The sequence below is a fragment of the Microtus oregoni genome, unplaced genomic scaffold, assembly GCF_018167655.1.
Source record: "Microtus oregoni isolate MIOR12 unplaced genomic scaffold, Mior012 000000F_ref0000247, whole genome shotgun sequence".
In the NCBI taxonomy this organism is placed as follows: Eukaryota; Metazoa; Chordata; class Mammalia; order Rodentia; family Cricetidae; genus Microtus; species Microtus oregoni.
The window spans coordinates 67,574,837-67,590,173 of record NW_024543059.1 but is presented as its reverse complement, the minus strand read 5'-3'; the positions used below and the strand labels follow the sequence as shown (position 1 = coordinate 67,590,173).

The following is a 15,337-nucleotide window of genomic DNA, read 5'->3' as shown; positions in this document are numbered from 1 at the left end:
ACCATGTGGATGCTGGGAATGGATCCCAGGTACTCTGGAAGAGTACCAAGTGCTTTTGACCAAAGCACAGATCCAGCATTACAGCATCATAGTTGATAAGATTTTAATTTCAACAGCTGAGTGTTAGTCATCAACGAGACAGTTCTTTGGCATACTTGCTGCACTTGAGAATGATTTCTCTGCAGTTCTCTCTATATCTTAACTAGCAAACTTGTCCACAGAACATTTCAGGGTAATGGTGGTGGTTCATACCTATAATCCCAGCACTTTGAAGGCTGAGATAGGAAGATGCCTATGAGTTTGAGGGTAGCCTGGGCTATATAATAATTCCAGGCAAGCCTTGAACTACATAGTGAGTTCCATGCCAACCTAGGCTACAACATGAGACCATGTCTCAAAAACTCAAAAGTAAATAAATGAATAAAAATGAAATAAATCTGTACCAGGCATATTATTGTATAATAATATATTTTTTTTTCAAGACAGGGTTTCTCTGTGTATCTTTGGCTGTCCTGGAACTCACTCTGTAGACCAGGCTGGAGTCAGACTCACAGAGATCCTCCTGCCTCCACCTCCTAAGTGCTGGAATTAAAGGTATGTGCCACCACACTTGGCTTGTGTAATAATATTTTCAAGAAAATTGGAACATTTAAGAGCCACCTATAAATAAGTTTAAATTAGCTGTGCCTGGGGGAAAAAAACTACACAAAATCTTAAGATGGCTTAAATTTGGACAGGGGGATTTAATATCAAATAGCATAGAAATCAGTACTGGGAGCCAAAACAAAAAACCCCACAAAGGAGAAGTTCACAGTTTCCAACTCAGGTTAACTCATCCCCACAACACACACAGTGGAAGGATTAAATTTTTCTCAGGCACAAAAAGTTTATGATCACAGAAACTGGCTTTGTTTATTTTCTGTGTATGAACTCACAGATGCAGCCAAGAAGGATTCAGTACGTATGTTCTTCCTTAGAGCCACTGGGGCAGCTTTGCCAGTGAACTCTAACAGGAAGTCATAACTTACTTTCCCTTTAAGAAGTATGTATATAATCTGGTGTAGGGGTGCACGCCTTTAATCCCAGCACTTGGGAAACAGAGGCAAGAACTCTCTGTGAGTTCGAGGCCAGCCTGGTCTACATCAGCTTCTGCCCACCCACTCCATGCAACGACTGCATAGACTCCGGGAAAAAGAGACCAACACTAATTGCCTCAAGATTATGTGTGCTGACAGTCATAAAAATCTAAGCAGTTCAGCCTTGGTCTGCTGTTGTTTGTTTTGAGACAGGGTCTCACTATGTAGCCCAGGCTGGCCTGGAACCCTTCTTTCGCTTGCTTTTTGCTCCAGGTGCTTCGTTTATAATTTTGCACTGCACCTGGCTCGGAGATGGGCATTACTATCCCTCATTAGATGAGAAAACTAAAGGGCAGTGGGATTACACCACTGACCAGGGTTACTCAGGGGATTAATAATGGCGCCATGATGGGAACCATAGCTATCTGGCCCTAAAGATCATGCTCTTACTTTTACCACAAACCCCTAAAATTCTAGATTGATTTTTTTTCATTCCTAGGGAAGGCGCCAGGAATTCATTATTTTCTCCAACAACGATGCTCGGAGAAACACTTAGGATGTGGGCAGTTTCCTTGGGTCACCTGCTATGCCTACAAACAAGAGATAATTTTTCTACGCTTATGGAGCTGATATTTATGTGACGAGGAGCTAGAACATAAAATATAAATGAATGAATGAGCAAACACCATAGGATGACAGCCATGCTGTTGGAGACTTGTCTAATCAGAAAGGGAATGGTTAGAACTCGGTGAGGCAAGGTCAGCTTTAGGCTGGTCCTGTGCACATCTGTAGCAAGAGCTACACTCTGCTCCTCCCACTCCATTCTCACAGAGAGAGCAAGTGCAAAGGCCCTGAAGAGGGCTCGTGCAGACCCAAGAACATCAAGAAAGGGAACTGACGAAGAAAACAACATGGCAGAAGAAGAGGAGGTTAAACAGGTGCCTCTGGACATCAGGGAGCCTGGGACAAGGCCATAGCCTTGGAATTTGAGACTGGAAGCTGAAAGAGGTTTCTGACCCAATTCTACGTTCCATGGTCTGACAAAGGTTCAAAGGGAGAACAAGGACTTCAGTAGGAACACAGAAGAGGCAGGTGACAGATGAGTGAGAGCTGACATCACACAAAACAAAGTGCAAACACAGGCCAGCCAAGTCGGAGGCATGACATATAGAAGGAGAGAGAGAGAGAGAGAGAGTCAGTCCATATAGGGCACAAAAGCACTGCACGCTGCCTTATCAAACCCCCACCTCAACTGTGAAAGATAAGCAGGAACAGGGCAGCTGACAAAGACTGACTCTAAATCCATCCCACACCCACAGTGTAGGCTCTGAAGCTTAGAATTTATGAAATCTGAGTTTTTGGACTACATGAAGGAGCCTTCTGATGAAAATTATGGAAGAATGTGTAGGAGGAAGTAGTTCTTAAAATCCAAAGTCTTCAAAACTATTACCCTGATGTTTTCTAGCTTTTTCGTTAGCGGTAACAAGGAGCACATGACACATCAGCTACTGAATGCTGGGACAATGAGGCCCTGAGCAGGAAGGGCCCTGTTCTCCCTTGGCTTTTCCTACCTCTTTCAACAGGCCTTAAGTGCCTGCCCTTTCCATCAAATGCTCAAAGTTGAAGATGCTCCAAATGGCTAGACTATGCTCCAGTGTTTCTTGCCAGCCTTCCTCTGGTCTTTCTCTGTATGCTGCCCAGGGTGTGGCAACACCGCGCATCCAATCTATGAGCTGCTTAGCTTCTGTCTTAGGCTGCTGCTCTTTAAGAGAAGACACAATGGCATTTTTGGCCCGAAAGTTGAGGCAGAGCAATGGCACTGGTAATTGGCTCAAGTCAGGAGGCAAAGCCGAGGTGAGTTTGAGTGAGGCTCTAGGAGACGTATTTAGGAGGTAAGGGAAGAGGCAACAGAGTTTAAGGATCTGACAGGAAAGTGTAAGGCAGAGGAGAGAAAGGAGAGATGGGATGAGACTGATGCAGATGGCCTACAAACAAGGTGGAGCCAGAGACTGAGCGAAGACCAGAAATGAAGCCAGTATGAAGTAGAGGTGAGTAAACGAGCAGGAAGGGAAAGCCCTACATTTAAAAAACAAACAAACCAAAAAAAAAAAAAAAAAAACCCCACCAAGTCAGCATTGAGAACAGATCCATTGTTACCAGCTATGGCCAATAACAGCCTTTGAAGTCCACACTCGACAAACAGACTGCCCTCCATATCACCCAGCATCCTACGGTTAGGAGGAGGGTAGAGCCGTCTCATGTCGTTTGCTGGCTATATGTCAATCATTATGAGGGCAAAGAATCTATCATCAAATCGCTGTCCTCTAATACCAAAGGCTACTCCATGTAGATGGAGAGGACTGAGTCCTGTGTTGCATGCTTGTGATATTTAGTCTAAGAAAGTCTTTGTAATGAAATGAAGAAACTCATGTAAAGAAGCCTAAGCCCTGGGCCCCTCACTTGCCCAGGGTCCTCGGAAGACTTTGGAAGAGGGCCCTCACAACCTGTACATGTTCCTTATCTTTTCTCAGTAACCTTTGTAAGCATAAAGTATTTTTGCACTGTCTTATCAAGGACAGCCTCACAGTTGCACAAGCTTTGGGCTCTGAAAACCTGGATTTGTCATTGAGCTTGTACACAGCAAACTGTCATGTTCTAAGCCACATTTTCCCCATGCGCAGGTGGCATGCCTTCGTGCTGCTGGTGTGTGTGTGTGTGCGTGGGCCCGTGTGTGCTTGTTGTTTTTCGTTTACAGGATGGGAATTAAAAAAGAATCCATTGTAACCACTATATCTTCATTTTTTTTCAAAATAATCATGATATTGGGTTCTATAGTATACTGTGTACATATTAGGCAAACAATAAAACACAGCCTTCTAACAATTCCAAGTCTAATAGATTTACAAGTTTTTGCTTGTACCTAAGGAAGGGTTATCTCTTAAGCACTATGGTTTTTGAAAGTGCTGAAAATATTCCCTCTACTTTAAGAATTTATTTGTTCAGATGAAATAATTGAATTATAGTCCTCTGTATCTTGCTGTAATAACAGCTATTCCTTTTTCCATATAGAAATTTCACACACACACAAATCTTGAGACAAACTTCACTTTGTGATCAAAAGTTGCATTTATCCCAAACAAATTTTAAAGGTTTCTGTGTGATTACTTTATGTCCCTCACTTAGAGTATGCAACACTAGAAATCACCCCACCATAAGAGATTGCCTTTAGATCAATTGGTTTTAATCTTATATCTTTTTATGAACTATAAAAAGTGATATATGTATACAAGGCAACAATCTGAAGGCCAAAAAGTTTATAAGCTGGTGGATTCATAGATTTCATATCAACAGATTTGAAACCATTCCTTGTGAAAATGCTTTCACTGTTTGGTGGATTCATAGATTTCACATCAACACATTTGAAACCATTCCTTGTGAAAATGCTTTCACTGTTTTTTCCGACATTATCAATTCACATGTTTTTAACGTGATTTTCATCTTAAAGCAGAAACTGTTAACTAGTAACACTATTTTTAAATATGTCTTATTTCTTAAACCCATATACACAGCTTTATTTTCTTCAATTTACTGACTTGGTTTATTCTATTCTTTTGAATGCCAACAGAGTTCCATACATGCTTTCCCATTTCATTCATAATTCTTTGGCAATCAAACTACCCCCACCCCCATCTTTCAGTTGGCGCTGATTCTTCTTGCTGTCCCATTGCTAAGCAACTAGAAGGAAAATTCAGGACTGGGTTTTTAAAATCCTATTTTACAATTCAAATGAAGGCACTGCATTCTGTGGGTCTGTCAGCCCCAGGTAACAATAGCTCAAATCTTTTTCAGGAATGACAAACTGAAGCTAGAGACATACTGCTCTGGGGGATGGCGGGCTGAGACGAAAAGGGACCTCCACTCTTGTAAAATAGAGCTAGAAATTAATTTTTTTTCCATTTCCACTTTGTCACTTACCCCCAGATATTCCAACCCTATATATTTTCAAAAACTGTGTAGTTAGGAACTCTTTCAACACAACACAAGGCACACATACACACATGCACGGCTGAGATTCAAGCTTAGAAAAAGGCAGCACGCTCTTACCTTTCACAGAGGCAGAGTATGAGGAGAAGAAGCAGAGGAAAAGCACAGCTAGGAGGATCATGCTGCCCGGCTACCCTCTGCAGCATCCACTTCCCAGGAGCCTCTGAGAAGTGGACTCCTCTGGTGACAGCCAGCAAGGAAGTGACCCTCCTCAGAATCTGCGACAGCAGTGTTTATCTATAGGGGAAAGGTCAGACTCCAAACTCCAAAATCAGGACCTAAGTTCATGGAAGGGCTCACTATTAATGATTAAACCTAGGTGGGCTATACTTGTTAGTCTTTCACTTTTAAGAAACATGTTTCACTCAAGAGGGAAAACCAAGAAAGTTCATATCTTGAGAGCCAAACTAAACCAGTCTACAGTCCTACAAATGTGTAAATGCAGAAGCACCCAGGAGCCGTGCTGAAACAAAACAAACAAACAAAAACAAAACAAAACAAAAGAAAAAAACAAAACAAAGAAAACCTGGTTGTGGTACTTTTCTGTTCAAATACAAAATCATCACCAAAGCTAGAACATTAACTGACTGTTTGAATACTTCCCTAGTTTATAATGGAAACATGGTGTGGTTCAATTAGCCCTAACCCCAATGAACCTGATTGAATAGGGTTTCTCTATGTAGCCCTGACTGCCCTGGAACTTAGTTGGTAGATCAGGCTGGCCTCAAACTCACAGAGATCCACCTGCCTCTGCCTTCTCCGTGCCAGGATTAAAGTCATGTGCCACCACCACCAGACTTATTTTTGAATTTTATACTATTCATAAACCATTATAGAAATTACTTAGTTTTATAATTTGAACTGTCATACCACCATTGACAAAGATAATATTGTGTCAGACCGTCATCCCTGCAATGTGGCTGACTGTTCTTACTATGTGAAATGGCAAAGGTTGAAGCAAACCAGGAAGGCCACCATTAAGGTGTTAACAGGCCAGCCGAGGCCACCAGAGCAGACCCCTGCTTGTACCAACAAGTAACACCTGTTTGGGTCCTTCCTCGGACCTGAGTCCTGGCTTTTCTGAGCTGTATTTCTAAGAAGAGATTCAGAGGATGAGTCCCAGTCCTCACCACTTTTGCAACAGAATATTAGTTAGGAGACCTCATTAAAGTGAATGCCCTTGTCCAGGTAAAGCCACACTAGCTGACCCGGCCAACACTTGTCACCGGAAACTTCCACCAGAGTCCTGACAGAAACATAAGTGAAGTGGCATGGTATGTGGGTGTGGAGGGGAGGTAGGAGAAACTCTGGTGGCAAGTGCTATTGGAATGTCTATGAAGACACTCATGGCCATGTTTTACGTTTAAAATGGGTTCTCCTCTAACCTGGAGCTTGTCTTTTAGACAGCTTAGGTAAAAGATAGCAAGCAACAAGACTGCAAAAGGAAATGTAAAATTGAAAAATCTCCAAACTGAAGCATTTCCTTTGAAGTGTGTTTTCATACGCAAAATTGAAAGGTGAAAATTATTTTAATCTCCTCTTGACAGTTGAACTTCATTTGTTGTTACCACTTTTTCTGAGGCCAGACAAGGGCATTCTCTCTCTCTCTCTCTCTCTCTCTCTCTCTCTCTCTCTCTCACACACACACACACACACACACACACACACACACACACACGGGCATTCTCATTCTCTCTCTCACACACACACACATACACACACACAAGGGCATTCTCTCTCTCTCTCTCTCACACACACACACACACACACACACACACACACACACATACACACACACGAAGCTTTACCGGGAAAAATTATGAGGACACCAGGTGCCCATACACAATGTAAGGCGAAAGTCCTTGCACTTCCTTTCTGCTTAGCTGATGCTGTTGCTCCTTTAGTTTGTTAAGATGGTGCTTTACTATGCAGCCCTGGCTGACCTGGAACTCCAGGTGTAAAACAGGTTGACTTTTCACTCACAGTGATCCTCCTGTCTCTACCTCCCAAGTGCTGGGATTAAACACGCGCGCCACAAGGTCTTTCTAGCTTTGCTTGGAGTTTAATAGATCCCCGAACGTGCCCACAGCATTCGATGGGTAGACATGGAAAGTCAGTCCTTTTAGTCGTTTGTGCTTCATACATATTTCTGTCAATCAAGACCTATTTTGAATCTTACTCTAGTATTTGAGAACCGTCTTGTATTTTCACCTCCGAGTCACAATCATATACATTTACAGCTGTCGCTAGACTGTGTGGTGTGTGATACGTGTCTCTTTGGGTAAAGTACTAGTCGATGTCAGGCTTTTGGATCAGAGTCCAACCAATAAAAGCATATCACTATTACCTAATCAGGGGAGAGCTGTTTCATTTGAGCATCTGATTTCCACTAGAACACACGACATTCAGGAATCGTTTCAACACAAGGCATACAAGTAGGCCGCTTCTGTTGGTCCTAACACCATCCTTTTAGAGTTGGCATATATGGTTCTCTTTTTACAAAGGCATTAGAGAGAAGGTGTCTCAAGACTGCTTCGCTGAGGTGAACTGAGAACAGCACAAACGGCCTTTGCTGCACTAGCACACAGAGCAAACCGCGTACAGTACACGTGAGCGATGTCTCCTGAACTCACCAGCATTTCGCATGGCACACGAGGGAGCAAAGATTGACAGCTTGGCATAAAATACCAAAAGCCGGTGTCCATACCACAGTTTACATTTGGTCACCACAGCAACCCTTTCCTCTTGGCTCAGGCTCATTGATTAAAACTACTTTGAGGAACATAGAAAAATGAACCTTAAAATGCGAGATATAATATCTTTGAATTTTTGAACTTGGAATAAAATTGATAATGTTGTTAATTAGTTAAAGGAGATGTCCTTGCATAAGACTATACGATTTAATATGGAAGTTTATACAACACATGTTTCTGTGAAGGGTACTCCACACTAAATTTCAAGGAGACACCCATCTATACTAGTCAGCACAGAAGCAGATAATATGCTTGGTTTTTTGGTTTTGTTTTTTATTTATTTGTTTTTGTTTTTTGGGTTGTTTATTTTTGTTTTTTTAAGACTGAGTTTCTTTATGTAACAGTCCTGGCTGGCCTGGAACTTGCTTTTGTAGACCAGGGTGGCCTCAAACTCACCTAGAACCACCTGTCCCTTCCTCCCAAGTGCTGGGATTAAAGGTGAGCCCCCCCCCTCCACTGCCTGGCTCAGATAATACATTTCAAAATAACATTTTTGCTACAAACCCCTTTGGTGGTACCCAGCCCTCACACTACTATGTTGCCTTGACAAAGGAGGAAGATTTGAAATTAAAGATGGCTTATTGATTTCAAAGTACAGCTGTGTTCTGTTGAGTATCATAGGTTGTTAGGAGTTAACTTATTTCCCTAGATTAGAAGATAAATGAACTTTAGCCCACTAAAGGTTAGAGGAAATGAGTTACCCTATTAGATATAGATGTGGCAAGTCAGGATGTACGATAGCCCTGAGAAGAAAAGTCTATCTGTGTCATCAGAACACTTTGATCTGCTCTTGGGAAGAGTGTGGCACTGAGGGAGGGAGGGGGGAGGGAGGGCAGGAGGAAAAGGAAAGAAAACTCAGGACACTCTGAATCACTCTGTAAAGCTCATCCTGTTTGAAAGTGTGATGGCATTTTTAATGTAGTAAGGGACTTAGCACTTTGGTGGAATCCTGAGGCACATACTCTGTTAAGAACATTCTTATAGTTTGGTGACAAGGCATGCTTGAATATATATACCATTTTAACAAATATTTAAAGATTTTCTTTGTCAAAATAAAGAAATACTAAATTACTATGAGAGATTTGGAATCTAAGATAAAAACAGTCATTTTTTTCAAAACAGAATTAAGCAAACATACATAAACACATTTACACATACTTGTCAATAATCTGAAAAACCTTGTGCATTGTACTAACCTAAAAGGATTCTAATACTATGTCTGGTCACTCAGAACTAGGTTGACAGACTGAAGAGAATTAGTAAAAGTGATTTCAACAGACACATATAAAAAAATAAAAATTTAATTTTGATAAAATGATAAAGAATGAATAACAAAATTTTATTGCACTTTTTAAAATGGAAATTTCAAACCTAACATAAAATGTCGAGTAGAAGCACCAATTTCTTTTAAAGGTGTACATAATATAACTCAATTACGTTTACAGACCAATTATTTATAGGAATAAACAAATAAATTAATTTACAGCAGAAATGAAGCCAATAGTTCTAAAGCAAGTATTAAAAAAGTTATAAAATATTTAGTATTGGTCAAGAGATGAGGGATAGAGTGCAGAAGATGGTATTTGGGGACAGTGCTTGAAGAGTTTCCCAGAACTTTTGGAGAGCACTGCACTAACTCTGTAGCTGTCCAATCAAGTTACTGGCTTAGAACAACAGGATTTATCCTCTAGCCTGGAAGTCAGAACCTCTACAAGAGTATCATTTGCTGAAATCAAGATGTGGGAGCCATGTCCCCTTGGGCTCTCCTTGGCTGTGGCAATATTGAGGAATCCTGTTTGGTATTTTGTAAAAATTCTTCGATTTGAAACTCTGGACTATTAACTGTAGTTATTCCAGCAGAGGGCCACAGAGCTCAAGGCTTATTTTTATAACAGTTTGTGATGATCAATGTGTTCTATTAGTGGTATGGTTGCTTTAAGTCCCTGACTGATTGGAGTTGTCAGAATTCTCCATGTACAGTTATTCTTATTTTTTATTCTCATTCTTTACTCTAGATTCTTTGGAAGAAAGTAGTATGTTCAACCCCCCTCTTTAAAAAGGGAGCCGCATTCATCCCTAGCATGGAGCAGTGACATGAATTAATAGGGTTTCTTTGGCACATTTCTTGTCTTCTATTGCCCAATTACTTACTTAATCCTTTGCATTAGAACTCACAGATACTTTATACTTTGAGCCATAGCCCAATATTACTTTATTTAATCTTGCTATAATTGCTTTTTTTTTTTTTATTCATTCACAGTTTTTTCAGGGATTTAGGAAGACGGCTTAGTCTCTAATGCATGAAAACCTGAATTCACGTCCCCAGCATCCACGTAAAAGGTCAGGCATGGCTGTGCTCAGCTGCAAACCAATATGGGAAGGAAGAGGAAGGAGGATCCTGCAGACCTGCTGGCCAACCAGTCTAGTCAATAGTTGCTCTCCAGATTCAGTGAGAGACTCTGCCTCAAAAAGTAAGGTGGTTCAGCTAGTCCGGATTTATCCCATGCTTTTTCAGACCTAGGCCAGCTGGCCTTGGTGAGTTCCCAATAGAACATCCCCATTGTCTTAGTGTGTGGGTGCACCCCTCGTGGTCCTGAGTTCCTTGCTCATGCTCCGTCTCCTTCTGCTCCTGATTTGGACCTTGAGATTTCTGTCCGGTGCTCCCATGTGGGTCTCTGTCTCTGTCTCCTTTCATCGCCTGATGAAGGTTAATATTCATGAGGATGCCTATGTGTTTACTGAGAATTCAAGAACAATCGCAGTGGGTTTTTGATTCTACTGCACGTACTGGCTTTGTGGGAGCCTAGGCAGTTTGGATGCTCACCTTAGGAGACCTGGATAGAGGTGGGCAGTCCTTGGGCTTCCCACAGGTCAGGGAACCCTGATTGCTCTTCGAGGGAGGGGGACTTGATCGGGGGAGGGGGAGGGAAATGGGAAGCGGTTGCGGGGACGAGGCAGAAATCCTTAATAAATAAATAAATTTAAATAAAAAAAATACAAATTAAATATCAAAAAAAAAAGTAAGGTGGTGAGCCACCAAGGAATATACCTGGTGTTGACCTCTGACTTCTACACACACACACACACACACACACACACACAGTGCGCTTGTGAACTCACAAACATCCACACCCACATATACAAGTGAATACTCACACACACCCCTCCCCCCATACACACACTCACGAGTCCTTTCGGGTTTTGCTGTTGTGTTCCAGTGGCTAACCCCACACTGGCGTGTTTAGGTTTGAGTTTCCAGTGTTCACAGGCTGCTGGCTCACCCTCTGTGTTTTCCTACAATTCCTAGAATCAGGTATTTCCCCAGGGCTTTCTGGTTTCTTTTATTCATGAAAATAATAAATACCTAAGTATGGATAGCATGTTCTTAGGGTCTTGAATTTCTAGTACCTGAGAACATCTCTGAATTTACTTAGATCCTGGATTTTCCCCCAGCCTTTCAGATTCCTCCTTTAGGCTCTTTACAAATTTACTAGCTTTCTAGCTAAGTCACAAGGTGGGGTAAGCATTTTAATTTCAAGATCAGACCATTCATTGCCAGCACGCAGACCAACTGGATTTTGTGTGTTAACTTTTTGTCCTAAAATTCTGCTCTACTTGCGAATTAGTGAAATGAGGATTTAGGAAACCTTTTGGTTTTTTATATAGAGAGACAATCATGCCATCTGAATTTTGCTTCTTTCCTTTCTCTGTTGATTTCACTGGCTAGACCTTTGGGCATGTCTTCTGCATACAAGCACTTTTTAGTAATTATTCTTTTCTCAACTATTTTATTTTTTTGTTTTGTTCATATTTTACCACTTAAAAAATGTCTCCATGTTTAGTGTGAAATACTGGTTATAGTCGTCTCCTGCCTCTATCTGCCTCACTGTTAATTTTGTATTACTGCACCTTTAACTGGAATCCAACCATAATCCTGTGCGATACTCTTAAAAACATTTACTGTGAGTGTGCCTAGGCCATGGAGCTTGTGTGGCGGTCAGAAGGCAACTTTCAGGAGTCAAGTTACCGTCCACCATGTGGGTCCTGGAGATTGAGCTTAGGTCCTCGGGTTTAGCAGCAAGTATCCTTATTCACTAAGCCATCTTGCTGGCTGGGCATTATCTGTACTTTTAAGGAGAGGGTAAAACTGCTTTTCTACTCTCACGACTACAAACAGCTTTCTGTCACTTTGGTAAAATGGCACACAAGGACCTGTGTCACGACCTTCATCTCTGCCCTTCCTTCACTTGCATCTGGCCTTGCTTTTTTCTCTTCCTGTTGTCTGCTCCTGTTCAATTTAGACCCAAGCAGTTTCTCCAAAGTGCTGGGCTTAGCTCCAGAGCGGTGCCCCCATACACAGGTTTTTACAAATTCCACAGTGGCATCTTCAGAGCTTCCCGCTCAGTCTTCTACACTCACCTTGGACTAGAGAGTCTGCTAGACCACCTGCCACATTTCCTGTGGGTGTCAGGGAGCATCCCTTACACTGCAGCAAACGCTCGGCAGTGGCCCTCTTGTTGTTGGGGCTCTCAGGTTCTTTTGTGCCTAGTTACAGCAGTCTGAGGCAGTTGGCCACACTGGCTGCTCCACTTGTTTCTACGAAGACATTCAGGGGGTTTGCTGACGTTCCTCCCTAAGGCGTTTTTCTAGCATCTTCAATATTCATGGATTACAAGGTGCTTTAAGATATCTTTTAAAATTTTCTCTAAGTCAACCAAAATGCCAGCTGAAATAATATAGTTGAGAAGCTGTTTCTTCTTTTTAGACAACTTTCAAGTCATGCTTTAGATTTGATTCCATTTGGACTCTCTAGTCTAAAATTAAAGTAGTCACAAGTGTTACCGACCCCCACCTACCATTCCCAACTTGTGAAGAGTACTCAGACTTAAAGTCATAACTAGGTTGACAAAAATGGAATTTTTAGTGACTGTCCAATGTGGCCAAACATATGGAGAAGCTCACAATTGCATTTATTACCATGTTTTGTGTCCTAAAACTCTGCTCTATCTGCAGCTCTCTTCTTACTTTACAATCTGTGGTCCAACTTAAACTGGCTGCCAATTGTCTGAAAGCAGTACACAGATATGATTTATTTAGGCTGCTCAATATTTATTTGTGGTTAAATCACATAAACTCTGTTTTCTCCATAAATGTCATTGCAAGGCATACAACACAATGCTATGGGCTAGATATGAATAGTAAAGAGGTTGCTATGGTGAAGCAAATTAACATATCCATCATTTCAGTCAACCAACTTGTCTGCTTCCTTTGCAACGAGAGCCGTTAGAACCACTTCATTAGTATGAGAACAACTGCAGAACAACTCTGTGGCCTACAGTCCGCAGGTTAAGCATTCACTCTCGACTTGTTTATCTAGACACTCTACTTTGACTCGCATCTTCCTCCCTCCCCTGCGCGTCCCCTTCCTCATAACTGCTGCTTTATTCCGTTTCTGCATACCTGAATATTATTTTCCACACAAGTGAAAACACAAAGTACTTTAGCTTAGTTCACAGCACAGTGTCTTCTAAGCTCATTCATACTTAGGCAGAGGGCAAGGTCTTTGTTTTTCAGGACTAACAGCTCATTGTACATACTTAATCGTTCCTTAATCCATTCATTTGCTGACAGAGACAGATACTAGATTTCCTATCTTGGTGATGGGGAATGCTACAATGAATGTAGTAGAGCAGATATCTACAAGGCAGTGATACCATTTTCCAGATTTATGTATGTAGTTTTATTTTCAACTTCTCTAGAAACCTTTGGACTATTTTCTATAATGTCCTCTCAATATTTTAAAAAGCAAAGCAATGTCAATACCTAGAAACCAGATTTCACACAATTTCAACTTCTGGCTTCTCTTTCAAAACTTAAGGTCTGGCTGGGTGGTGGTGGCGCATGCCTTTAATCCCAGCACTCGGGAGTTCGAGGCCAGCCTGGTCTACAAGAGCTAGTTCCGGGACAGGCACCAAAGCTACAGAGAAACCCTGTCTCGAAAAACCAAAAACAAACAAACAAACAAACAAACAAACAAAAAACAAAACTTAAGGTCTGCTATCCTTAAGGTTTTAAGTCTGTCTCTATTTAGATGCCTGCAGATCCCTCAGATTCCATACATATTCAAATCCAAACTTGCTAATTTTTTAAGTACGATTTCCTTTTAGTGTTCTCTACATGACCCAGTCAATGGAATGGTATTTCTACCATTGCTCAAAAAAGAAACATCTTTAGAGCTATCCTTTCTCCTTCCTTCCGTGTTCTACCCACTGTTTTTTCAGCCATTGGGTGAAACATTCACGTTTTGGTCTTTGCTTTCACTGGTCCCAGGGTTGCAAATTCTTTTTCTTTCTTTACATTTGGAAACTCCTTATTTTCCAAGATGGAGCAAAATCACAAGATCTCTGAAACCATGTGCTCAAGAAACATTCACCTTTTCCTTTATGTCTATAAGCATCTTAAGTATATACTCACTTCTGGAGCCTTTAAGACAAAAATAACATTTAGTCATTGTAGAAAATCCTAAGACAAACTCCATGGCTGTTAATAAACATGAGCCTTATAAATCAATGACTGCTTCATATCACATGACCTTACCTTACACTTTTTATATGCTGTCATTCTGCAGCTTTTGTTGGTACTTTTTTTTTACACACTTCAGATTGATTCTGCAACTACAAAATCAAATAACTAAGTCAAATTTTGCTAACGTCATTAAAATGAGGATTTTCCTCCTAACTTAAAGACTCTTTTAAACATCCAGGATGCTAGGCATTGCCTCTAAAAATGTATCATTATTTATAAAACAGATCCCACAGGGGCAACTGAACAGCTGCTCAAAGACTTGGCACACTGCGATGCCAGCCTGGATCTAACGACCTACATGCAAAGAGCTCCCTATCCAGTTACTAATCCTTCCTCAGCTACTCTCTGCCCTGATATGGAGGCAGCTGAAAAAAGATGTCCTACTAACAGATCACAACCGATCCAGGTTTCACGCCATGCTCAGTTAACAAAAATCTTGTAGATTCGAGAGATCCACACCAGAACCCTGGCTCACATCCCAAATAAAACCCGAGATTTTAAAGAAAGACTTCAGTCTTGCCCCTAAATTCAGAGACATTTCAGTTTTATCTAAGAGCATGTAACCATGTCCAAGGGGCAAGGATCAAGAACAACCTACATCATGGTTCTTTCAATATTGAAAGGGCAATCTTCTATTTAAAAGTTTGAAAATTGTTTTTATCTCCAAATTCGACAATAGTCATCAATCAAAAATGTCAAATTTAAAAAAAAAGGGTCAATCTGCATAACTGCTTTTTCCCCCCCTCGGTTGACTTGTTCTATATTTAGCAAAAAGATTATATAAGGTCAAATGTTACAAACGATGAAATATCACGAGTGTTTCACAAAATAGCATAGGAAAACATCAAAGAATGGAGTGTAATGCGTATGTTTTTAGTA

The 15,337-nt window shown here is 41.1% G+C and overlaps 1 protein-coding gene across 1 annotated transcript in view; it reads right to left on the bottom strand.

Moving 5' to 3' along the window:
- The window catches only part of LOC121448361 (microsomal triglyceride transfer protein), a 38,526-nt gene extending 33,215 nt beyond the window's left edge, over positions 1 to 5,311 (bottom strand). Inside the window, exon 1 of the mRNA XM_041652325.1 lies at positions 5,181 to 5,311. Coding sequence (XP_041508259.1) covers positions 5,181 to 5,241 — 61 coding nt within the window. The 5' untranslated portion in view covers positions 5,242 to 5,311. The remainder of the gene's footprint in view (positions 1 to 5,180) is intronic.
- Between the last annotated feature and the right edge of the window lie 10,026 nt (positions 5,312 to 15,337).